At 42.9% G+C, this 25060-nt stretch overlaps 1 protein-coding gene across 2 annotated transcripts in view; it reads left to right on the top strand.

Annotated features, from left to right (window-relative positions):
* Positions 1–2729: 2729 nt before the first annotated feature.
* enpp6 (ectonucleotide pyrophosphatase/phosphodiesterase 6) overlaps positions 2730–25060 on the top strand; it is a 95711-nt gene continuing 73380 nt past the window's right edge. For both annotated transcript variants that reach the window (XM_084353205.1, XM_084353204.1), the window contains exon 1: positions 2730–3059. In XM_084353205.1, coding sequence (XP_084209331.1) covers positions 2804–3059 — 256 coding nt within the window. In that variant the 5' untranslated portion in view covers positions 2730–2803. The remainder of the gene's footprint in view (positions 3060–25060) is intronic.

Raw genomic sequence — 25060 nt, 5'->3', positions numbered from 1 at the left:
ACTCGTTACCTGTACTAATGGCACCTGTTTGAACTCGTTATCAGTATAAAAGACACCTGTCCACAACCTCAAACAGTCACACTCTAAACTCGACTATGGCCAAGACCAAAGAGCTGTCAAAGGACACCAGAAACAAAATTGTAGACCTGCACCAGGCTGGGAAGACTGAATCTGCAATAGGTAAGCAGCTTGGTTTGAAGAAATCAACTGTGGGAGCAATTATTAGAAAATGGAAGACATACAAGACCACTGATAATCTCCCTCGATCTGGGGCTCCACACAAGATCTCACCCCGTGGGGTCAAAATGATCACAAGAACAGTGAGCAAAAATCCCAGAACCACACAGGGGGACCTATTGAATGACCTGCAGAGAGCTGGGACCAAAGTAACAAAGGCCACCATCAGTAACACACTACGCCGCCAGGGACTCAAATCCTGCAGTGCCAGACGTGTCCCACTGCTTAAGCCAGTACATGTCCAGGCCCGTCTGAAGTTTGCTAGAGAGCATTTGGATGATCCAGAAGAGGATTGGGAGAATGTCATATGGTCAGATGAAACCAAAATAGAACTTTTTGGTAAAAACTCAACTTGCTGTGTTTAGAGGAGAAAGAATGCTGAGTTGCATCCAAAGAACACCATACCTACTGTGAAGCATGGGGGTGGAAACATCATGCTTTGGGGCTGTTTTTCTGCAAAGGGACCAGGACGACTGATCCGTGTAAAGGAAAGAATGAATGGGGCCATGTATCGTGAGATTTTGAGTGAAAACCTCCTTCCATCAGCAAGGGCATTGAAGATGAAACATGGCTGGGTCTTTCAGCATGACAATGATCCCAAACACACCGCCCGGGCAACGAAGGAGTGGCTTCGTAAGAAGCATTTCAAGGTCCTTGAGTGGCCTAGCCAGTCTCCAGATCTCAACCCCACAGAAAATCTTTGGAGGGAGTTGAAAGTCCGTGTTGCCTAGCGACAGCTCCAAAACATCACTGCTCTAGAGGAGATCTGCATGGAGGAATGGGCAAAAATACCAGCAACAGTGTTTGAAAACCCTGTGAAGACTTACAGAAAATGTTTGACCTCTGTCATTGCCAGCAAAGGGTATATAACAAAGTATTGAGATGAACTTTTGTTATTGACCAAATACTTATTTTCCACCATAATTTGCAAATAAATTCTTTAAAAATCAGACAATATGATTTTCTGGATTTTTTATTTTTTATTTTTTTTTCTCATTTTGTCTCTCATAGTTGAGGTATACCTATGATGAAAATTACAGGCCTCTCTCATCTTTTTAAGTGGGAGAACTTGCACAATTGGTGGCTGACTAAATACTTTTTTGCCCCACTGTATGCTGAAGCAGTCGCAGTACGAAAGTTAAGATTTTCCCCCTTAGCATGAACATTTTGAGAAGTGAGCGGGGGAATGGGGGAGAACGGAGTTACAGAACCAAGTCGACCAGGAGAGGAGGAGGAAGAGATACTGTAAATGAAAACACAATAAAATACTGTATTCAGTATATGTTCAGCTAGAGAAACCGTTCAGCTATCAAAACGTTCAGCTTTGTAAGCTCTTTCAGCCTAGTACTTTTCAGCTTTCTGCCTTTTCAGCTTTTTCAAATATTCAGCTTTATGTTCAGCTAGAGAAACTGTTCAACTATCAAAATATTCAGCTTCATGTTCAGCTAGAGAAACTGTAAAGCTATCAAAATATTCAGTTTTTTTAGCCCATTCAGCCTATTACTCAGCTTTTCTGCCTTTTCAGCTTTTAAAAAATGTGGCTTTTCCTGCAAAATCTTGACCATTCATTCTTATAAATGCATTTCAGGCAAGTATTTTCCAGTATATTCAGCAGTTTTTCCAAAATTACTTCAGCCGTCAACATTCACACTGTATTTTTGCAGGAAATGCAGTTTTTCTAGTTTCCTTTAGCGCACAAGATCCACTGACAGCAAATATATATAAGTATTAATCAAGTGACCCATATCAGTATTATTTTACAATGTCATCAATAGTAGTATTTTACTGTACTATAAACTCCTAATGACTATAAACATGGCACATGTTATGAATGAAATTAACCGAGACCAGCTTGGTAGTAACTGGACTTTTACAATCGGCATAGCCTATTTATGTAACAAATCAATCACTACACTCAATCCACATAGTTTGCTCTAACCAATCTTTGCTAATAACCCTCTCTACAGTCTGTGAGTCCGGAGACATTAGTTTTAAATGAGGGGGCAGGAAGGAATGTTTAATTGGTGATGAAAGATGCCACCAAATACAACACCTGCTTTGATCAGCTAATGTTAAAATTCAATTGCAATAGCCAGGTTTCAACAGTAGAGGGCAGTTATATGCAGATTTATAATACACTGTTTAGAATTCAAATACTTTGCACTAAAATATCAAAATTTTGACTTGAATCAATGATACTAAATACCCATATATATTGGTTTAGTTACTCTTTAAATGGAGATGATTATGAACCTTTTGGTGCAATACCAGGTTGAGATGCAAATAATGCCACTATGAGACGTAATTAACGCCTGGTTGACTTGAAATCTCATTTAGGTGTCATTCTCACCTCATTTACCCTTTTTTGCTATACATTTCTAGGGCGATTATGGTCCATTTGGCCTTCCATACTACTGCACCCAGACTGTAACCCAACCCACCGTGGTGTGAGGTAAGGGGACATTATTCCCTCAATAGCCTACTGCTTTTTCCCACTTGACACAAGTCGTCGCTTGTTCGGTTCTACACGCTGTGCTATCTTAGAAAAGCACAAATCGGCACCGTCATGTCCCCAAGACAGACACCCATGTGCCCCCTGCGACTGTTCCCGCCACTGCTACTGCTGTTAGGAGCGGGGCAGCTGTGTCTCACAGCCCGTCCGCTGCTTGTGTTCCTGATTGATGGGTTCCGCTATGATTACATCGACGACCTGCTTGTGCTACCCGGATTTCGTGAGCTCGTAAGCAGTGGTGTGAAGGTGGACTACATGACGCCGGACTTCCCAAGTTTATCATACCCTAATTACTACTCCTTAATGACAGGTAATCTATCCATCCATCCATCCATCCCTAACCTATCTATCTACCTTCAGTTGACTAGATTTATGAAATGACAACAGGGGACATTTCGAGTTAGGCAGTCAATATATCATACAAATATCCAATGTTATTAACTATGAAAAAAAGGGGACGATGTCTGTTTAGTGTATTTTGACCATGGTAACTGTTTTATCGTGATTAACTATGAGTCGGCTGGCTGGTAAAGTTTTGTACTAACTAGATGTTTAAAGTTGAGCTTATTCAACTATTTTATATACTGTAGAGTAGTTTAATGTATAGCAACGCATCATATTATATAAGATCAGCATGGCTGTCCTGTGAGAGCACGTATCTCTTAAAAGTCAAATTTCTGGTGTTAGAAAAACAGCCTGTTTTAAGCTTTCTGAGGATGCATTTTAATCCATGGGTTTATGAAACATTGAAATCTGACAAGTAGTAACTAATGTTATCAGTTAATATAGTGGAAGAAAAAGAACATCTGCCTTGGAGATTTAATGGAGAAGAAATAAAGTTGCATAAAAAGAAAATACTCATGTAAAGTGCAAGTACTTTTAATTCATACTTAAGTACATTACATGAGTACTTGTAGTAGTTGCATCCCACCACTGACCAACAGGCACACCATGATAGAGAATACATCTATATTACATAACACTGCAGCCTTTCTTTTTACTCCCTTAACTAGTCCTTCTCACAGTCATCTTCCAGTCTTTGATAATGAATAGTGGCCTATACAGTAAGATAAAAATACTTTGGGGGAAACGTTTTCCATTGCTCATTTTTATGTTTTGCAGCTCACAGATATTGGTGGAATAATAAATTGGCATGCTCTGTAATTATATCTTGACCTTTCCTCCTCTATCTACTTTCTTCTTCTTTCTATCCGGTATTCATTTCTTTTTTTCTTTTCAGTCTATCCTGGCTTAGAAAGACGTGTGTGGTGAACACACTTCAGTCTCGGACAGGCCACCAAAAATGGGGACTTTTCCCCGGAAAACGGGAACGTCTGTTCACCCGAATCTATCTAGATGACTGTCTGTTTGTCTTGAAGGAATGTGTATTTCATAGCAGTCTTGAGTTCCACAGATTTCTACAACTCAAATATTTCTATTTGTGGAACAGATACTACTTCACAAAAAACATTCATGAAGTTTGATTCAATAATGAACTGTGACCAAATCTGCTGGGTCAAAAATGTACAAACAGTAATTATAATATTTGGTTAAATGTCCTTTGGCCATTTTCACCTCAATGAGTTGCTTTTGATAGCCATCCACAAGCTGCTGGTAGTCCTCTGGCTGAATTTTTAGCCACCTTTCTTGACAGAATTGGTGAAGTTCAACTAAATGTGTTAGCTTTCCTGCACAAACTTGTTTCTTCAGTACAGCCCACATGTTCTTGATGAGGTTCAAGTCAGGGCTTTGGGAAGGCCATTCCAAAGCCTCAAAAATCAAACCTGATTTAGCCATTCCTTTACCACTTTTCAATCAATCTTTATTTGTATGGCCTCAATTCACAAAAAAAGTAATCTCCAAATTGAGAAGGTCTAGACCGTACTCCTTGATTTATTTATTTGCACGGACCCAACATTTCCCTTTTGATGTGAGTGTCCGATTACTGTCCTGTTGGAACACCCAACTGCACCAAGACCCTATCATCCAGCTGATGATTTTAGGTTTTCCTGAAGAATTTGGAGACAATCCTCCTTCTTCATTATTCCATTTATTAGCATTCACACTATTGTCCTTCTGGAATTTATTATTATTATTCCAGCTTCCGTACGTTTTTCAGCTTGTTTCTTCTCCTACAAATTTTGAGCTACAGAAACCATTCAACTATCAAAATGTTCAGCTCTTTAAGGATATTACTGCTTGCAGTGTGCTTTGGCTTTTCTATCTATTATACTTTTTTGAAATATTCAGCTTTTTCTGCAAAAATGTTCCCATTCATCCTTATGGGGAATTTTTAAAATTTCGTTCTGCTACTGCTTCAGCATACGTTCAGCTAGCTACAGACACCATTCCAACTTTCAAAGAGAGACAAGACTTTGAACTATTCAGCATGTATTCTACTTTTTAAAATCTTTTACGGTTTTGAAATCGTCACAGTTTTAGTTTTAAGGATTTCTAGCTCGTCTTCAGATTTTATAATTGGTGTGTATTGTGTGAGCTAGAGTGTGTGACATCATCGCTAGAGTGGAGAGCAGCTGGAAAAACTTGAGAAAAAATCCTCTTCAGCTTGATTTGGATCCCACATCTTTTACTTTACATAGACAATATATATATAGAAATGTAGGAAATTGTGTTGGCTTTCAGCTGATGCTTATCTCAGATGTAGGACTTACACTTTTGGCTGTAGAAGCCGTAGAGCAGGGGTGCCCACACTTTTTTGGCTTGCGAGATCCTGTTAAAATGACCAGGTCAAAATGATCTACCTACATAAAAAATACTAAACATCTATTTATTCATACATGTACGGAGTATACTTTATATAACACAATGCATAACTGATATTGAGAGAGTAATATAACCCTTGGTATTGCACTTAAAAATTGACAGCAGTAATGCATATAGGTGACAAACAGTGATGTTTGCCATCAATATTGCACACAGGCGACAGGAGTAAGTGGAACATTCAATACATTTATGTGTGTGTGTGTGTGTGTGTGTCTGTGTGTGTGTGTGTGTGTGTGTGTGTGTGTGTGCGTGTGCGTGTCTATAGCTCGCAGGTCCTCCGTGGGGTCCCACAGTGGGCAGCCAGGAGGGGAGTGGGCCCAGGGTGGCAGTAGGGTCCGAGGACATCAAATGACTGCTGTCCGATTAACTGTGATTTTAGTTCCCTCACCTTTCTCTTTCTCAGCTTGCTTTTTGGAGGGAAGTCAGTGTCGTACTTTTTATGAACAGTTCGAAAGTGCCTCTCCACATTTCCCTTCTTTGGAATAGCAATGATAGATTGACAAATCAGACAAACCCACTTCGAATATGACATGGTGAAAAAAAGTCCTCCCATTCCGCATGGAAGTGGTAAGTTTTTGGTTTCTTACTTGGTCCAGCTGCCCCACTAATGTTTTATATCCCTTCTTTAGTAGATATAAATTTGAAGCCGCTAACCAGGACACTTAGCTCGCTGGAGTTTTGCAGTAGCACGGGTGACCCGTGACATGTGACGCCTGACCCGTACAAGAAGAGATCTCAGACTGGGCACCCTGTACGTCAGTCAAGTGGCATAGATTCGATTTTGCTTTTCGGAGATTCATTCATTCATTTTCTGGCGCTTAATCTAAAGAAAATGTTGAATGTCACGCGATCTACCCGCAGTACCTTTGCGATCTACCGGTCGATCGCGATCAACGTATTGGGCACCCCTGCCCTAGAGCGTCAAGCACTCCAGCAACTCCCCCATAAGCCGCAATGTTAATTTTGGGCCTAAATTTCTGGAGGAGAGCAGACGGTACCTTTTTTGTCTCTCGCTCTAGCTCCCTCATTTTTCACTCTACAGAAATAAAAAACAGTTCAGAAATGTCTCCTGTTACTCACTGTATAATATACAATATACAGCCATATATTTTGGCCATAACCATTACACTTTTCTCTAGACTCGCAGGAGTTTGGGAGGTGTTTTCCCATTCATTCTTATGGGGAAGTTTTCAACTTTGGTTCTGCTACAGTACTTCTTCAGCATATGTTCAGCTAGAGAAACCGTTCAGCTATCAAAACGTTCAGCTTTGTAAGCTCTTTCAGCCTAATGCTTTTCAGCTTTTCAGCCCTTTCAGCTTTTTCAAATATTCAGCTTTATGTTCAGCTAGAGAAACGGTTCAACTATCAAAATATTCAGCTTCATATTCAGCGAGAGAAACTGTTCAGCTATCAAAATATTCAGCTTTTTTAGCCCATTCAGCCAGAAGTATTTTCCAGTATATTCAGCAGTTTTTCAGCAATTACTTCAGCCGTCAACATTCACACTGTATTTTTGCAGGTAATGCAGTTTTTCTAGTTTCCTTTAGAGCACAAGATCCACTGACAGCAAAACAGCCCCACAGCATAATACTACCACCACCATGCTTGACAGTAAGTATAATGTTCTTAGGGTGAGAGGCCTCACCTTCTCGCCTCCAAATATATTGCTGGTCATTGTGGTCCAATATTGAACTTACACAGCAACTTAAATGCCAGAAAAAATTTGGCAGTGAGCATTTCTGCTGACCACATATCTGTGGTTGAAACTTTGTATTCCTTTAGCTTTTCAATTTTTATCTTGTGACAGTGCTGTGTTTATGGTCTGGTTAGGTTTGGCTTAAAATACCTGGTTTCTGGTTTTTATTTATAATTTATGTCAATTAGTATGATTAGTGTGAATAAATAAAGGACTGATTGCTCCCTTTGCAGCAACACATACAACACTTTGAAATAACTAAATGATGTTAAATAGAATCTTCTAAATTAGATATATACTCATTGTAAACAGTATAATAAGTGCAGCTAATCTTTCACTGAGTCCCTTCCTCTAGACTCTATAGAGTTAGCCAGGTGAGAAATAACACTGTAATTAATTAAAATACAGTCAGAGCAGTTCCTATCAGATGAAGAATTACACAGCTGTTCGATATTTGATATTGTGAAAAATGTCTTATGATGGCAAAAATTGTGATATTCGACAATATCTAATTTTGGCCCAAGCCTACAGCTGCTGATGCTGTAGTGACTTACTGCTGACATAGTTGATTGCTTATATTTGAAGGTGCATAAATGTGGACACGCAAATTACGAGAAAGACTGTTGATTGCTGAGTCTCATTTCCAGGTCATCAAACACTGATGCTTAAAGCAGTCTTTAATGACTTGGGAATGGAACTCAACAATCAGCTATCCTTCTCCTACGTATAAAAAACCTTCACAAACTTACTGGTGCAACACAATCATGGGACTGAAAATAACAATATCAGTAACATGTAAGGAAACAGTCCACTCCAAAAAATAGTGCTGCATCCACTGTCTCCCATACACAGGCTCTTGGGTTCACTGAAGTCCACAGCTGTCCATGGAATGTGGAAAGTATGTTGGAAGCTTTTTTCAGATGCTGCTTGACACTGTAGGGAGAGGACCTGCTCATGTTGTCAAGATAGAATTAGAACAGCTTGTACTTTGTTGTAAGCTTAGAACTTGCATGTACCTCACTCAACTTTCCCATTTATTGTTTAACTTACACTGTATGTGCTATGTGCTCGGTTTGTCTATATGGAAAAGAAAACAAGTTAACAGGATGGTTAAACGAAGTTACCGGGGGACATCTAAAGGTGACACTCAATATTCAAATTGAGTGTCTATACTGCCCTTTTAACACAGAGATTCCACATTCCATGCAAAGAAGATTCGCCTTTACGCCGCCTTTGTTTGTTCACACTGAACCAAGCAGCGACGGCATAAAGTGCATAAAAGCCATTCCAGTGTGTCATTTCATACAGCATGCAAGCGTTGCAGAACCAAAAGAGGCAAGACGGAACACATCATAATGTTGAGATCCATGTGGGTTTTTTTATGCGTTACCCCCGGTTTTCACCTGTTAATCTCAACATGTATCCGCCAACTGTTATAATCATTTGGATGCTGCTATATAGTGTGATTGAGAGCCTGACCCACCATGCATCGTGGAAAGTGACAAAGTAAAATGTTTTACTCTAAATTACATCATTACATAATCACCATCAGTAAACAGCGAACCCTGTCTGGCTTTCACTCACAAGGAGGGATGCTGTTTTCTGGGGGAAAGTTCACAGAAGTCTCAGTTGGGAGGGCTGACCGTCGCAGTGATTTTTTTCTTTACAAGTTGCCAGAGACAGTAACTACAACAACACAATAGTGGAAGGTGATAAAGACATATGAGTTAAAGATTTTTGCTCTAAATTGCTTTGTTTCAGCAACAAAATGTAACATAATTTGGAGGAGCAACTGGCACTGTCATCTTCATGCACCGCCATTGCCACAGCAAAATATGATATGATGATCTTACAGAATATCATGTGTTGCTGTAGATTAAACAAGCCAACAGTATATAAAGTAGTTAAATGAGCTCAAAACCTCAAACACCTTCATCAGTAAAATGCAACATACACATTAATGAAGCAGTAATATTGATCCAAAAGCATCGGATGAGTACTTTTAATTTTTATGCCTGAAGTACATATACCTAAAGACAATGGAAATCATTTTTCGAGTAAAGATCAACAGCCTTCCAGTTTGTATTCTTCAGTTATTTAACTTAAGAAAAGGAAACTTAAGGTTATTTACATAACCCCGGTTCTCTGAGTAATATGAGTGAGATGTCTCACTATGGGATGCACGCCTCGCTGCAGCCCTCAGAAGCATTAATCTCATTACGCCAATCCTGATTGGCTGGTGAAACATGTCCGTCCGCCTCAGGTAGTCCCCTCTACCTTAAATAGCGCATGCGGACAGCACCACGTCATTCAAGATAAGCACCTCTTCTCACTCGCCCAAGCAAGAAGGGATGTCTGGTGAGACATCTCACTCATATTACTCAGAGAACCGGGGTTAAGTAAATAACCTTAAGTTCTCTTTCATAATATTTCGTTCGATGTCTCACTATGAGATGTGGTAGCTCCCGTATTGCCAGACAAGCTTACCTAACGTTCACCAACCCACAGGGAAAAGTGCTCTGTTCCAATCAGGACAGCAAAACCGCGCGTGCCATGCACGTAGTGGAGACGTCCAGCTTATAGAAACGGACAAAAGTGAGAGGCGAGGACCAACTTGCTGCAGCACAGATGTCCTGAACAGAAACTCCCCTGAATAAGGCCCAGGATGCAGCCAAGCCCCGAGTAGAGTGCGCTCGCAGGCCCACAGGTGGCTGCAAACCCTGACTCGTATAGGCCAAAGCAATTGCCTCCACCACCCAGTGGGATAGGCGCTGCTTTGTGATAGGTTTTCCCTTATGAGGATTAGCCCAGGAGATGAACAGCTGATCGCTCCTCCTGAAACCCTTTGTCCTATCCATGTAAGTGCGCATCGCACGGACTGGACACAACGCATGTGACCGCTGCTCACCTGGTGAAGCAGCAAAGGCCACAAGGTCAATAGGAGAACATGAGCCCACCACCTTAGGCACAAAAGCCGGGTTGGGCTTCAAAATCATCCTTACATCCCCCGGGAAGAGCTGGGCGCATGACGGATGCACCGAAAGCGCATGGATGTCACTAACCCGTTTAGCCGAAGCCAGAGCCAGTAACAACACTGTCTTGAGAGACACGTGTTTCAAGTCCGCTCCCTCCAGTGGCTCAAAGGGAGGTCCTTTAAGACCCTCCAGAACCACAGCCAGATCCCATGGTGGTACCAGTGGTCTGGACACGGGGAGAAGCCCTTCATAAAACGGCAAACCAGCGGGTGCTGGCTCGCTGTTTGCTTCCCAAACCCCACGTGACAGGCGGCGATAGCTGCAAAGTACACCTTAACCGTGGAGAAGGCTTTTTGTTTGTCAATCAGGTCCTGCAAGAATGACAATATCACTCCTACTGGACACTGAAAGGGAATGTGGCCATTTCTGTGACACCACCCCTCAAACACTCTCCACTTAAAGTCATACAGAGACCTAGTGGAGGAGGCTCGAGCACTTTGTACAGTGGAAATCACGTGCTGTGAGAGTCCCACAGCTGACAGATTGAGCCACTCAGGGGCCAAGCCCACAGCGCCATGCGTTCTGGGTGCGGGTGGAAGACCGTGCCCCCGCCCCCCTGCGATAGCAGGTCCCTGCGCAGCGGGAGCTCCGATATATCTCCGCCAGCCAGTGCATCGCAGGCCAATGCGGAGCTATCAAAATCAGTGTGTGGCCGTGCTCCCTCACTCTGGACAGAGTGGGGGGTATCAAGGCCAGGGGAGGGAACGCGCAAAGAAGCTTGTGCGGCCAGGCGTGCGCTAGTGCGTCTACGCCGAGGGGAGCATCCATGCTGCGCAGAGAGTAAAACAGCGCGCACTGCGCGTTTCCTCTCGACGCGAACAGATCCACCGTGGCCCGACCATAACGGCCCCATATCTGTTCCACAATTTCCGGGTGTAGAGTCCACTCCCCGTATACTGGCGCGCCCCTGGACAACAGGTCCGCGCCCGTGTTCAGGGCTCCTGGGACGTGTGTCGCTCTCAGGGAGAGGAGACGACCGCAGCTCCACAGGATCAGTTTGCGTGCCAGCATGTACAACCGACGGGAGCGTAACCCCCCTGACGGTTGATGTACGCCACCGTCGTGTAATTATCCGTCCTCACCAGGACATGATGACCCGTGAGAGACCGAAGGTAATGTTTCAGGGAGAGGAACACCGCTGACAGTTCCAGAAAATTTATGTGAGACCGCTGGAGGTCCACACTCCAGTGGCCCCTCACAGACCGGCCCTCGTGAATTCCGCCCCAGCCCGTCAGGCTGGCGTCTGTAGTGACCACCTTCCTGGACAAAACGGAGCCCATGGGCACCCCGTGTGTCAGAAAGGACGGGACTCGCCAGTGGTGCAGCGCCCTGGCGCACCCCGGTGTGACCAGTATCCTCCATACGCCATGACGCACGGGATCCAGCCCGCATGAGGCCACCCAAAGCTGGAATTCCCTCATGTGGAGGCAACCGAGATGGACTACGAGAATGGCAGACGCCATCAGCCCGAGTAATCGAAGACACAATCTGAATTGAACAGATTTGCCTGGATGAAAGAGCGCGAGACATGCCCTGAAAGTTTTCACTCGTTCCGCCGAGAGGCGCGCTGTGAAAGTCACCGAGTCCAGAGATAATCCCAAAAAGATTATGCCCTGCGCTGGGGATAGCATGCTCTTTTTTCGCGTTTATCACGAAACCCAGATCGATTAGGTGACGTATGAGAATACACGCGTGCGCCCTGGCCTCCTGCTCCGACTGTGCCAACAGCAGCCAATCGTCCAGATATGTGGCCAAGCGGATGCCCTGCCGTCTCAGCGGGGCTATTGCCGCTTCTGTGCACCGCACAAACACCCTCGGGCTTAAAGACAGACCGAAAGGGAGCACACAGCACTCGTTACGGATCCCTTGGAAAGCGAATCTCAGATACTTTCTGTGGGGAGGATAGATCGGGATGTGTAATACGCGTCTTTCAGATCGACAGAAGTGAACCAATCGTTCTGTCGCACAAGGCACAGCAGGGATGCGTGCATGAGCATCCTGAACTTGTATTTCCTGAGATATTTTTTCAGAGCACGTAGATCCAGGATAGGGCGAATACCGCTCCCCCCCCGTTTGGGGACCAAAAAATACCTGGAGTAAAAACCGCTCTGACACTGTGCAGGAGGGACGACACAAATTGCTCCTTTGTTTAACAGTGAGAGGATTTCCTCCTGTAAAACGCGAGCTGACTCTCCCTGAGCCTGGGAGTGTATTATACTGGCGAATCGCTGAGGAACAGCTGAGAACTGCAGCCTGTATCCCTTCGAGATCGTCCTTAACACCCAGGGTGGAGCTGCGAGCGCGGCCCATCTCTTGCATCTGAGGGAGAGAGTGGACACGCACCGCAGCCCCTCCACCATGAGAGGCCCTAGCCGCGGTGCGGTGGGGCTCTCTCTTGGTGGAGTAGTGACATGGCTCCCGGGCGGTGCTATGCATTTTCGCCCGGGAGGACAGCGCAGCAGCGGGGACCCCACAGCCCCCGCCACGGGGAAAGCCGCAGCTTTCCGCCGAGGGGGGACAGCGGGTGTCGCCACTGCGCTGCTTATTTTCATGGTTTTGGCTTTTTTTATTATTAGCTGCGCCCTCGGCACTCAGCCTGGATGCGACAGCGGGACACATTTTATTTTCTTTATGAAAACTTGTGTGTGTGTGCGTGCTTGTGGACATGAGGGAGGGGCAACTGCCGTCAAATGTCCGTCTCTCCCGGCTTGCTCTGGCACGGTCCGTGGCAGCTGGGAGACGGGGGCGTGGGGGGCCCCTGAGCACACACTCAAAAGCCGAACAGGTGGAGCTGGAGAACGGGGAACTTCCAGCTGCATCACCGTTGAAGAGAGGGGCGTTCAGGATGCTCTCTTCTTCCTCCAGGCCTGGTAAGTGGCTGCTTGCGCGGGCTGTGCCTGCGGAGCTGCAGCCGGGGCCGAGGGTTTCTTGGACCAGCCGGCCCGGCTGGGCAGGGGAGGTGGGGCGGGCCGGGGTTTTGACAGTTTAGGTATTTTAAACTGCGAAACTTGGGCAGCAGCCTGCACAAAGGTTTTTCGCTGTGCAGGCGGAGAGGGAGCTCGGGGCTTTCGAGGGAGGCAGAGCTAGAGAGCTTCGTCTTCCTTCTTTTTGGCTTCACACCGCCGTTGCATCGAAGCCAACGCGGAACCAAAAATCCCCTCCGGGACAATGGGCATGTCCAGGACGTCGTCCTTCTCTCTGTCTGACAGGTTGGCGAGGTTGAGCCACCACGCTCATTACTGCAGAACCATCGCCCCCATCGACCTTCCCGTGGCCTGGACCGCACAGCGTTGGACACGGAGGCACAGGTCGGTGATGACCGGTATCTCCTCCCACGTAGCTGGGTCCTGAGTTTGCACAAAATCCTTGCATAACTCAGCCTGATAAGCCGTGAGCAGGGAGAGGACATTGAGCGCTCTGGCCGAAAGCGCCGCCGCCTTGTATGCCTTTTCAGTCAGAGCTGAAAACGGTCAGACTTGGATGGCAGGCTGGGGCTCCGGGAGAACACCGCTGACATCCGTGGGTGAAGGTGCGCTGCAACGAGTGGCTCCATCGGAGGCATGCGGAGCAGACCCAGGCTCTCCATCGCTTCAAATCAAATCAAATCAAATCAATTAAATTTTTATTTGTATAGCCCAAATTCACAAATCACAGTTTGCCTCAGAGGGCTTTACAATCTGTACAGACACGACACCCTCAGTCCTTCGACCCTCGATTCGAGTGAGGAAAAACGAAAAAAAGCCCTTTTAACAGGGAAAAAAAATGCGGAAGAAACCTCAGGAAGAGCCACAGAGGAGGGATCCTTCTCCCAGGACGGACAGACGTGCAATAGATGTCGCATGTACAGAGAAGATCAACGAGTTCACAATGTATACAATTATAACAGTCGAGGGACGAGGCTCCGGGAATCGTGCTCCTGTTGCTGTAAGGGTGGTCTCTCCATGAGCGCGCCACCTCATCCAGCAGCTCTGGGAAGACAAGGAGACGTTGCTTCGTCGCACTCTTGGCCAAGGGCAATTTCTTCCCCTCGTAGCGGGATCTGGTGGTCTCAGCTACGACAGCGGGCCAGCAGCACGTTTGCACACGTCGGGCATGTCCAATCTGGGGAGGGGAGAAGCTGGTGTGCTACTCTCATCTCCATCCCGAGAGGCGACGGAGGCTGCGGGCTGCGCAGCCCGGGCCAGAGTAATGAAGACGTCGTCCTCTTCTTCATCCTCTGAGATGAGGAGTTCCGAGGCGCCATCTTCATCGTCCCCATAGTCCAGTTCCAGGACGTCCTCCTCCTGCGGGGGATCCGCGGCTAGGTTGAGCTGGGGGCCCCAGCTGGTGCTAGCCTCCGGTATCGCCACCGCAGCGACCTCCATCTCCTCTCCGCCTTCGACGGCAGGGCCGCCGGGAGGGAGATAGGGGTCATGTCCAGACAAGCTAGCTTGGTGGGCTAGCCATCTGCGGAGACTCTTGACGGTGAACACCGCACAGTGTTGACACGAGCCGGGGACGTCGATAGCTAGCCGGGCGTGTTGCAGCCCCAGGCAGCTCGAGCAGACCTGGTGTGGATCCATACTCGATATCTTATTCCCGCAACGACAGAGTCGGGCCCCAGAATCTCCGTGCCCTCTGGTGTGAGGGGATTTAGCCTCCATTCCTCGTGAGCTGGTGTGCAGGCAGGGAGTCGAGGCAGTTAGCTGGTGTGCTAACCGTGAAGAAGCCGAAAATTAGCTGGTGAGGACAGTGCTGGCCAAGCCGTGGAGGGGCAAGGAAAGCGCTGGTTCGATCTGGTATGATCGACGAAGCAAAGAAAAATATCCAAAAGCTAGTAGTGCCCGGCGACGGAAGCTAAATAAGGTCCGCCTGTGGACAGTTTAGCTAGCTAGCCCTGGACGAGAGATATGCTCCGAGTGAGAAGAGGTGTTTGAATGACGTGGTGCCATCTGCATGCGCTATTTAAGGTAGAGGGGACTACCTGAGGCGGACGGACACGTTTCACCAGCCAATCAGGATTGGCGTAATGAGATTAATGCTTCTGAGGGCTGCAGCGAGGCGTGCATCCCATAGTGAGACATCGAACAAAATATTATGAAAGAGAACTATAATTTAAGAGGGTTATTGATTCTTGAAATGTGTAAAGTGAGAACTAATATAAAATACAAATGTGTTTCAGTCTTGGGAGTTAAAATGTGGAATAAGCTCAGTGATGAGTTGAAGACATGTAGCTCTGTGAGTTTTAAGAAAGCCTTGAAATGTAAAATAATGAAAAATTATAAAATACAGTAATGATTACCTTCATCTTATTATTTTGGAGTGTTGACATTCTAGGTGATTTCATTTCATAGAGTGTAAAGGATAGGCAAATATAAGCCTTCGGCTTCAGCCTATTCCCTTTTCGGTCACTGTATGATATTTTCCTTTTGTGTGTGTGTGTGTGTGTGTACGGTTGTAATTGTGTATAATATGTGCTGGCTAAATTATTCACACAAAATGGTTGATTTTGATATTGGTGTTGTATGACTCAAATAAACAAATATACATATACATACATAGTGATCCCTGCAAGTGCATTACTATTTAGTACAACAGTTACCATAGGTAATATACAGAAGGCTACAACACTGCAAGAGAAAACCCTCCAATCCTAAGAATATTGCAGCAAAAAAACAATAAAAAAAAATTTAAAAAATTAAAAATACCCTTAGAAATTTCCTTAATGTCTTTGTCATTTATATAAAAAAATCTATCCTAAAAATAAAAAACAAAAATCCCTTAGATTAAGTCGATTAAAAACTACTAAAAACTAAACTAAATTAAACATTTTTTTCATTCATTCATGTATCTGTCACTCACTTCCTTTGTAATTAACTCATGTGAGGAGAAAAAATTCAGTTATAACGTACCAGCCTAAAAAGTTTCCCATAGAAATGTCCTTCATGTTTATAACACCTGTGTTTCTATCCAGATGCCCTTGTTTTCAATGAATCCTGCAATTTGTTTCATTACCTAAAAGTCCTAATTAAACATATTTATGTATTGCTCTAACAAGTTGTTCAAGCTGGATTTGAATTGAGAGGTGGCCCTCTCTGCAGATACTTTGCCTGTCTGCTCTCTCTAGCCCAGAGACACAGCTGTGAGCCGAAAGAGTTGGTGTGTTTAAAGGGGAAAGTACAGCTGGCAATCTGCGAGGACCTATGGGCAATTATAAATCAGCCCTTTACTACATCACCAGAAGCCAAGCTTGGTGGATGACATAAAATTCCCAGATTCTACTGACGAAATGATAAATGGACCGCCTTGTCCATTTAAATATGATGAAAAGTTTAATTTTAGAAGCAATCGGTGGTTAATGCCTGTGCTGAATCATAAAAGGAAGGAAAAAGGAAGATAAATTATGTAAGCCAATCATCAATACACATAATTTCTTTCCTCTGCTCTCGTGTTTATGGGCATGAATGCCACAGTTAGCTATTGTACTTTGTCAGCCCTATCTTATGCCTGGTACAAAACAGCACACAGCACAGTGCAAGTGTTATTGCTAGTTTCCACCTGACACAGTTGCCATTTTCGTGTTAAGCACCCACATTATGTTAGTTGCAAATGTACTTGGACCCATCTGTGCACCTATTAGTGTAACGGTCTTACAATATGTGTGGTCAGGCATTGCTATCTTGAAGCAGCAGAGAGTGATTGCACCATTGACAAACAAAAATCTTGAGGACACTGCTATGAAAAATGGCTGATTTGGTCCCCATCACTTTTCCTGAACATAATTTGTCAGATGTTCTGAAAAAAAGCCTGCATGGAGAAATGTTAATTAACAATTGAGAATCCTTTGCACTTGATCAGCACCTGCAGTTGAAACTAGCTGCTGGTGGTGGAAAATTATAACAATTTATGTGCAGGAAAACTGTTATTGTTCATTACATAATAGATGTAATCTGATTAGCTAGGTATGACAGCCCAAAGTTTGAAAAATATATTAATATTGATTAATACAGATCATTGAATCTTTTGCTGGATTTTACGGTACATAGTAATACAATAGTGACTTACAGAGCTACTTAATAAAGTAGTTTCCAATGTCTCCAACCTTTTTCCCCTTGGACATTGTGCGGTTTGGTTTGCTGTAAATTAGGCTGCTGCACTTATTTTAAAAAATGTGCTACTTTTCTGGGATTTCAGTATGATCAGCTACAATACAATGACAAGGAAAGATAGTAGAATGCATTTATACTGATTTCCCTTGTTAGATGCATGAGCTATACGAGCAATATAACCATGTGATATGTTGGTAGATATCGTCACAGTCCCTAAACAGTATTGAGGCATTTTTGTTACCACTTTATCAACAAATTCAATATATTGTTACATCCCTATTAATGTACTATGTCCGTCAGCCAATCATTGTTATCTGTGCTGATGCTGTTGTTACTACCTAGTAGTAATTTGTGTAGCTCCTCTGGTGTCTTCTCCAAGGTTCATATTGAAGCATTTTTAAACTAACTCTTCCACAGTTAAGCCATCATCAACATTATGAGGGTAAAAGGGTGGAACCTGATAATTTATATTTCATATAAATAATTCTCCTTGGATGTATTGGCTATCTTCAATAACGGTTAGAAAAAATCCCATGTGGAGATCTTGTGATAATCTATCAAGGCAGAAATGGATTTGATCTAGTGTGTGTCATAAGAAATGGCATAATGAAAAGGACAAAACAAAAGCGTGTGTTTTGTAGCTCCTCTCAGCTGGAGTTGATTGAAGTCCAGTGCTGTGAACACAAACATACCCTCAGTTGGGCTACTTTGGTGATTGGAACAAATGTGGCATAACCTTTGCTAAAATGATGGATTGAATGTAGAATTATCTAATTATCTGTGCTAAATTGTTCAATGTGATAATGTGTAATCTTTGTCTTCAGGTCACTCACTCGCTGTCTCCTCTCCAATGTGTTCGGCTTAAAGAGTCCCAGGGTATCTTGGCACCAGTGTAAGGTTTAGGAAGATACCATGTAGTGAGGGGGAAGTTATAGAGTTTTCAGGATTCTATTGTTATATGTAACTTAAATTAAGAGCATGCAAATTATTTTGTATTATTATACAGATGTATTTGTTGTGTAGTTTTCATGTCACTTGAGGGTGATCCACAGTATTTTTATGTGGAGAAGTATGGCTGGCAGTCAGATGACGTTGTCAGTTTGGTTGAAATAACCTCTGCCTTAAGCCTCCTGCGTTAAAAGTCTGGATGCTACACAGCCATCCTAACAGTGTGTGATTCATGCCTGTGTGTTGTATATAACTAAGCCCTAAATACAACAGGCCATGCTGGCCAATTGGATGTGAGCTTTGGAGCCTGCCAGTTATTGCTGATGTGTGTGTTTTGATCTAGCACATTCTATTGTTGAAAGAATCACTGGCTGGAGACATCCACATGCATGCGCCCACACACACACACACACCTTCACGCACATGCATTCAATTCATCGACACCTCCCTTTATTTCAGCCAGTACTACTTGATGCTAACTTTCTTCAGCTTTAACTTTAATTTTCTTTCAGATCAAAACAATACAATGCGCATTTTACAATGCCAGAGTTGTAGAGTTAATTTGAGATGATGTCCCTTTAAGCCGGTGGATTGTTGAGGATGAACCGAGGGGCCTCACAGCCTGATGAAAAAAACTGCTCCATAGTCTATATGAGTTTATTGGGTTCTACATGGCAGCAACACCAATAAACAGTGAGTTTGGTCCCGGGAGTGAACTAAACAAGTCCTCTCTGCGCTCCTGCTTTTATGCTTAAGGGTCTCCACCTATTTCTTAAACACCCGCCCCTCAGGGTGTTGATGGCCACGTAGTGCTTTCTACCGATCCAGCACGGATCCACCAGGGAGGGATTGTGGATTGGAATGAGGGTGCCATCCACCACACCGATCACCCCGGGGGGTCCCAGCCACTGCGTGGAACCCTTGGTGGACCTGGCGGACCTTGTCCCGTGTGGTGGGCAACTTTATGTGCTGCCACACTCCGTGACACCGATTCCTTGCTGAGGCCAGTGCCGTCCCCCACCACCTCCAGGAAGCTCCCCACTGTGTAAAAACGCAGCGCAGCCAGGAGCTGCACCTCCGGGCTGAGGCCAAAATTGCAGCGGGTTGCTCTCTGGATGTGTGGAGACACCAGAGTGATCAGCCGTTGGATCTCCGCACGGGGCAGCCGGTACTTTGCCTGGACAGCCCGGTCTGACAGCACGCCCAGTGGGGAGAAGTGTTGACGCACGTATGCATTTATGTAAACCGTCTGGCTTCGCGCACGGCGACGCTGTTGGTTCGCAGCGAGAATGTGCTGTATTGCAGCCATGGTTTCTCACACGCGCGGACTTTGGCAACGCATTTATATAGAGTAGCAGGTGAAGCCTCTCTGGATGAGGTTCAGCTGAGTTCAATTACATCTGTTCCCTTGATATCTGTGAAATGCCACAGGGTTGTTGTTTTTTTATGTGTAGTACTATAAACTCATATATGCAGATGTGTGTGGAAAACTTAAACGTGTAATTCAATAAAACGTTTTTTTTTCTTCTATTAGCCTATGTTTCTTGCGCCAGTGGTCCGCAGCTATGAGCGCATTTCAACATTGAGCATTGTTTTATTATTTCGAAAAGTGGAGGATGTAAATTTCCCTGACGCGGCTTGATCACTGAGCATTTGGTCGCTAAGAAGGCTGTTAAGAGTGGGTCAGCTCGATCTTACATTTCCTTCTTAGTGAAAGATCTTCTAAGAGAAACACATCCTACTTTCACAGCGTTCTTAAGAGCGCTCCTAAGAAGATCTTAGCACTTAAGAGCTTCTTAACGAATCTGGGAAACGCGGCCAGTATCTTTTCTAAAAAGTATAAAATGTGTGGTCAGTGTATGATTTAACTCTTGGCTCCCCAAAGGAATGCACTCTAATCCCTTGTAGTTGGCAGGCGGGAAAAAAACTATAAAGGGGCCAACAGGCCTATGCTCCCCTCCATAGTGTTCAGCTGAATTCCTTACAATGCAAATCTCTCCTCCACAGAGTTCAACTGAGCCCTCTTACAATATGCAGCTGGGCCTTCTAAGCTCAGTGAATGATATATAGGCCTTCTTCACTCTGTGTGCACTCTGCACTCAGGATACATAGTTTTTCTCCTCACACAGAGTAATATAGGATTATATTGGAACACACTGTATTATATTAGAGTTTTACACAACTTATGATACTCAGCAACGTAAGGTCGTTAAGCAAAAAAGAGGAACTCCGCGCAAACACCAGGGTGAGTTGCAAGTACGGGAAATCCAGCATGATGGTGTTTACCGAGACTTGGCTCCATCAGGATATTCCAGATTCTCTCATTGAGCTTGAGGGTTTCTCTCTCATCCGGGCGGACAGAACTGAACTGTCGGGGAAGAGCATGCATGTAGTAAGTAATCTACTGGCCCAGATGGCATGTCTACGCTGCTCTTAAGACATGTGCAGAATAGCTTACCCAAGCTTGGTGCCCCATTTTCCAGCAGTCAGTGGATTCACACATTCTTCCTGCCCTCTGGAAAAAATCTACCATAGTGCCAATAGCTAAGAAACCGTGTCCAACTGAAAACAAATGATTTTAGACCTGTGGCCTTGACTTTAATTGTTATGAAAAGCTTTCAAAAATACATGTTGTTTGTGCCCAAGGCAGAGGTCAGCTGGGCACTTGACCCATTTGCTTAGCGTATGCACAGATTTTATTTGTTGATTGTAGTTCAGCTTGTAATACACTCCAACCTCAACTGCTCATCTTAAAACTGAAGCAGATGAGTGTCAATCCTTTTTAAATCAAGTGGTATTTTTCCTTTTTAACCAATCAAAGTCAGGGTGTCAGAGTCAACAGTACTCTTAATCCAGATCAATCAACACAGGTGCCCCACAAGGGTGTGTTAGTTCTCTGGTTCTTTTCACACTATACACAAATGAATGTTCAAACAGCCAAACTTTGTTTTTACACTTTCTGAGGACACCGCTATCCTCAGACTACTGCACAAAGACACAAACCCATCTGCCTTGAAACAGGAAAGATTTAGCAGTGGTGTGAAGACAACTATTTCAGTTTGCATGTTGTCAAAAGTAAGGAGATATTTCTGGACCCTAGATCAGTGGGGCATCATGGCTCTGTAGTCAAACATGACACACACATTAATCAGGTCTGCTCGTAGTATCTAGGTGTTTACTTGGACAACAGTTTAAGCTGGAAGGTTCATGTGGATTATGGCTTTTTTTGTGGCAACCTTACTCTACAACTCAAAATTAAGCTTGCTTGTCTGGTACACACCACCATAAAGGTGATGGGGAGGAATGAACACCAGCCCCTTCAGTTCATATATATAGCCTGTTGTCAGACAAGCTCAGAGGATATTGGCCAACCCATCTCATATCCTCCACAGAGAATATGAGTTCTTGCCTAGTGGCAGATGATACATAGTTCCCAAATGTAAACTCAGTCATTTTAAAAATGAATTTGTGCCTACCTCTATCAAACTTTTAAACAAAGCTGCTTGAGGCTGAGAGATCGTGCAATGGTTTCTTTTTCATTATGGGGTGTGTGCAATATATGTTATGTGCAATGTGTTTTACCATGGGGTGGTTGCAAAATGTGTTATGTGCAATTTATTGTTGTGACTGACACAGCTGGTGCTGTTTTGTTTTATGTAGTTTATTTTACTGTAACTTGGAGGTATTTATGTGCACAGCATTTGAGTCCAAGACAAATTTCCCTATGGGGACTAAAGTATGTTGTATCGTACTGTAAATACAATGAAAGTGCATGGGCTTTCTTTTTTTAAAACACATACCTACATACAAACGATTAAAGTGCATACAGGCCTTTTAAAACAACAATAATGTTTTAGGGCCATATTTAACAAAAGAAATCTGAGATTTCGAGAATTAAGTAGTAATGTTCAAAGCATAACATAGTAAAAGAATTAAGTTGTAATATTTTGAGAAAAAATATTTAGTAATTTCAAGTTACACTTAGTCTTTATGTTATTTTAAAAGGAGTATATTAGAAGAACAGCATGCGCTAAATGATGAACATGGAGCATCTTGTGAATTTTATTTTAGCATAGGTTTCACAAATAACTGAATGCTTCTTCATTTTAGTGCTTCTGATATTTCTCTTCAAAATAACATATGGACTAACCATAGCCTAAAATTACAACTTCATCCTCACTGACAACTGAAGGTTTACCTTCCGCTGGCACGCAGCCTCAGCTAAGTAGCAGGAGAGAAACAGAAAGTGCAAATGCTTCAGGGATTTTCTTTTATATTTGTGGCAACAAAAGAAAAGAAAAAGACAGCATTTTTTTCGAGTAATAGATTACTGTTATGAAAAACTAACTAAAGAAAGGATTACTTGAATTGCAGAACTAATGTGTTACGTTACTCGTTACAATAAAAAATTAATCAGAGTACTCAAACAGATTACTTTGTAACAAGTTACAACACTGACTGCTACTACTACTACTACTATCAGCTACAAAATTTATTAAAATGGACACAAAAAGCACAACTATAATAACCCATTGCTAGAATGATAACAAAATCAATGTAAAATCCGTCTCAGTTGCAGACCTTCCCTTCTACCACAATCAATCAAGGAACTGGAACACTTCAAGAAAAACACAATCTCCTCAACTCTGGTAGCCTGGTGGAAAACTCATAAAATCAGCAGGTAATCACTAGCAACATGTACAGCCGTGGTCAAAAGTGTACATGGGTCAGTGACATATGCACCAGAAAAAAGTGTTTTTTCAAAAACTTCAAATAACAAGCATAAAACTGATTGAGTTTTGTTCTACTAACTCTCATCTTTATAGAAACATATGTTGTTTTTAGATTTTCAATTGGAATCAGAATTTATGTGACAATTTGTTGTATTAGTGCCTAAAATCGTCATATGGTGTGACATGAAAATAACTGTATATAAAATGAAAATAGATTATACCTTTCTTAAGTTACTCACTTTATCAAAGTCCTTTATCATAACTAAACTGTGATCCATTATAGTTTTGTGAAAATTAATTAAATTTGTGTATTATTTTCTAAATCATTGCTCAATGTGAGACCTATGTCGTCAGTCTTTCAACGTATTTTCTATTTATTGTGACAAACCTTGCTATAAAATTATAAAAATATTTGTGACTCTTACTCATACTATTTTCTATGTATTCCATGAACATTTTCACATTTTATAATTAATAAAGGTGTTATTTTCACAATTTGGAATATCACACCACATGATATAGTGTCACACCATATGATCATGTCGCCATGTGTCAATGCAAAACATGTATTAACCTACCTATTGGTGAGTACTGATCACTCATATGGCAGGAAATATTAATTAGGGTTATTCTCTGCATTTCATAACTGCGTTCCTCTTAGTTGCACTGCCTACAGTGTTCTAGTCCAATGATATTTTAGATATGATGTATTGCCAGGCTTCAAGAAATCTGCCCCAAGGCGTTTTGAATCAACAATGAAGGCACCCTCTAAAACCCTCCCTCAGACCTTCCTATTGGTCAGCGAATGGAAACACAGTTGTCGTTTACTTTTCTTTGCCTCAGCAACTCCTCTCTCCTCGCAGGGTGTCATTATTTGCCTCAAGCTGACAAAAGAAAAGGGAATGTATGGTTTAAGACGAAGACAAAACATTGTTTAGACTTAAACAGCATTCTAAGGTTTCTGTGAAGGGGTCTGCTGTGTCTGTCTGATAAACTAGAAATCTGTATCACTGAATAAAACTAAACTAAACTAAACACAATCTATTGTGGATAATTACAGCTTTTATGTGATGATGGATGCAAACAAATGTTTAAAAGGACAAAACATACATTGGACTTTATTTATTGTTATATCTGCAGGAAATTACAATTCGTATCATATGGTGTGACAATCAAAATCATATGGCATGACAGGCAGACATGTCACACCATATGATGAAGTGTCACACCATATTATGTTTTCTGCACTTAGCACAACCTTGAGTCTTGTAGCTACACATTAACTTGCTGACACGATGCTAGCTATAACAAAGCAACATAGATTTACATGTAATTATGACAAAAAATATCAAATTTCTTTTGCATTTCTATGAAAAATGTGTCACACCAAAAGACATCCGGAAGTGGGACTTTTGTCAGAGTGCCAACAAAATCTGATTTATTGAAAACATAAAAATGATAACTCACCTCAGAAACCTGTCATGGTCTGGTATAAATAGTACTGAACAACCTTGCTGAAGAAGGACCTCTCATTCCCAAGGGTGTCAAAACAGTTGCCCGTTGAAATATCCCCAAATAGTGTCACACCATATGATTTTGATTTGTGGGACAAAATCTTTTTGATCAGAACTGACTCAAAACATTATGCTTGGACTTTGAAAAGAGTAGGCCCACAAATAGACATCTGTATTATTTTTCTGTATTGTTTTGAGAATTTTTGCATTTATTTTTCTTAGCTTTATTCAAGTTCTTACTTTGAGAAACAAGTGTCGGACAGTCACACCATATGAGTTTTGCTATGTTTGGTTGAAAATTCTGAAAAAATGAGTGATGAACTGGTTTAATGTTGAGTATGTTCACATAAAGCATAGTTTTCTGCACAATATTGAGGAGGTTTTTGACAAATATATTTTTTATTTATACATGTTTGACACTGAAGACAGCAAAACTGCCATGTCACGTCACACAACCACATACACTTGTGAAGAACATGTACAGGTTATCATGATGGTCTTGAGTTCCAATGA

The sequence above is a fragment of the Pagrus pagrus genome (assembly GCF_965226575.1).
Source record: "Pagrus pagrus genome assembly, chromosome: 5".
NCBI classification, from domain to species: domain Eukaryota; kingdom Metazoa; phylum Chordata; class Actinopteri; order Spariformes; family Sparidae; genus Pagrus; species Pagrus pagrus.
This window is presented reverse-complemented; position numbering and strand designations above follow the sequence as displayed.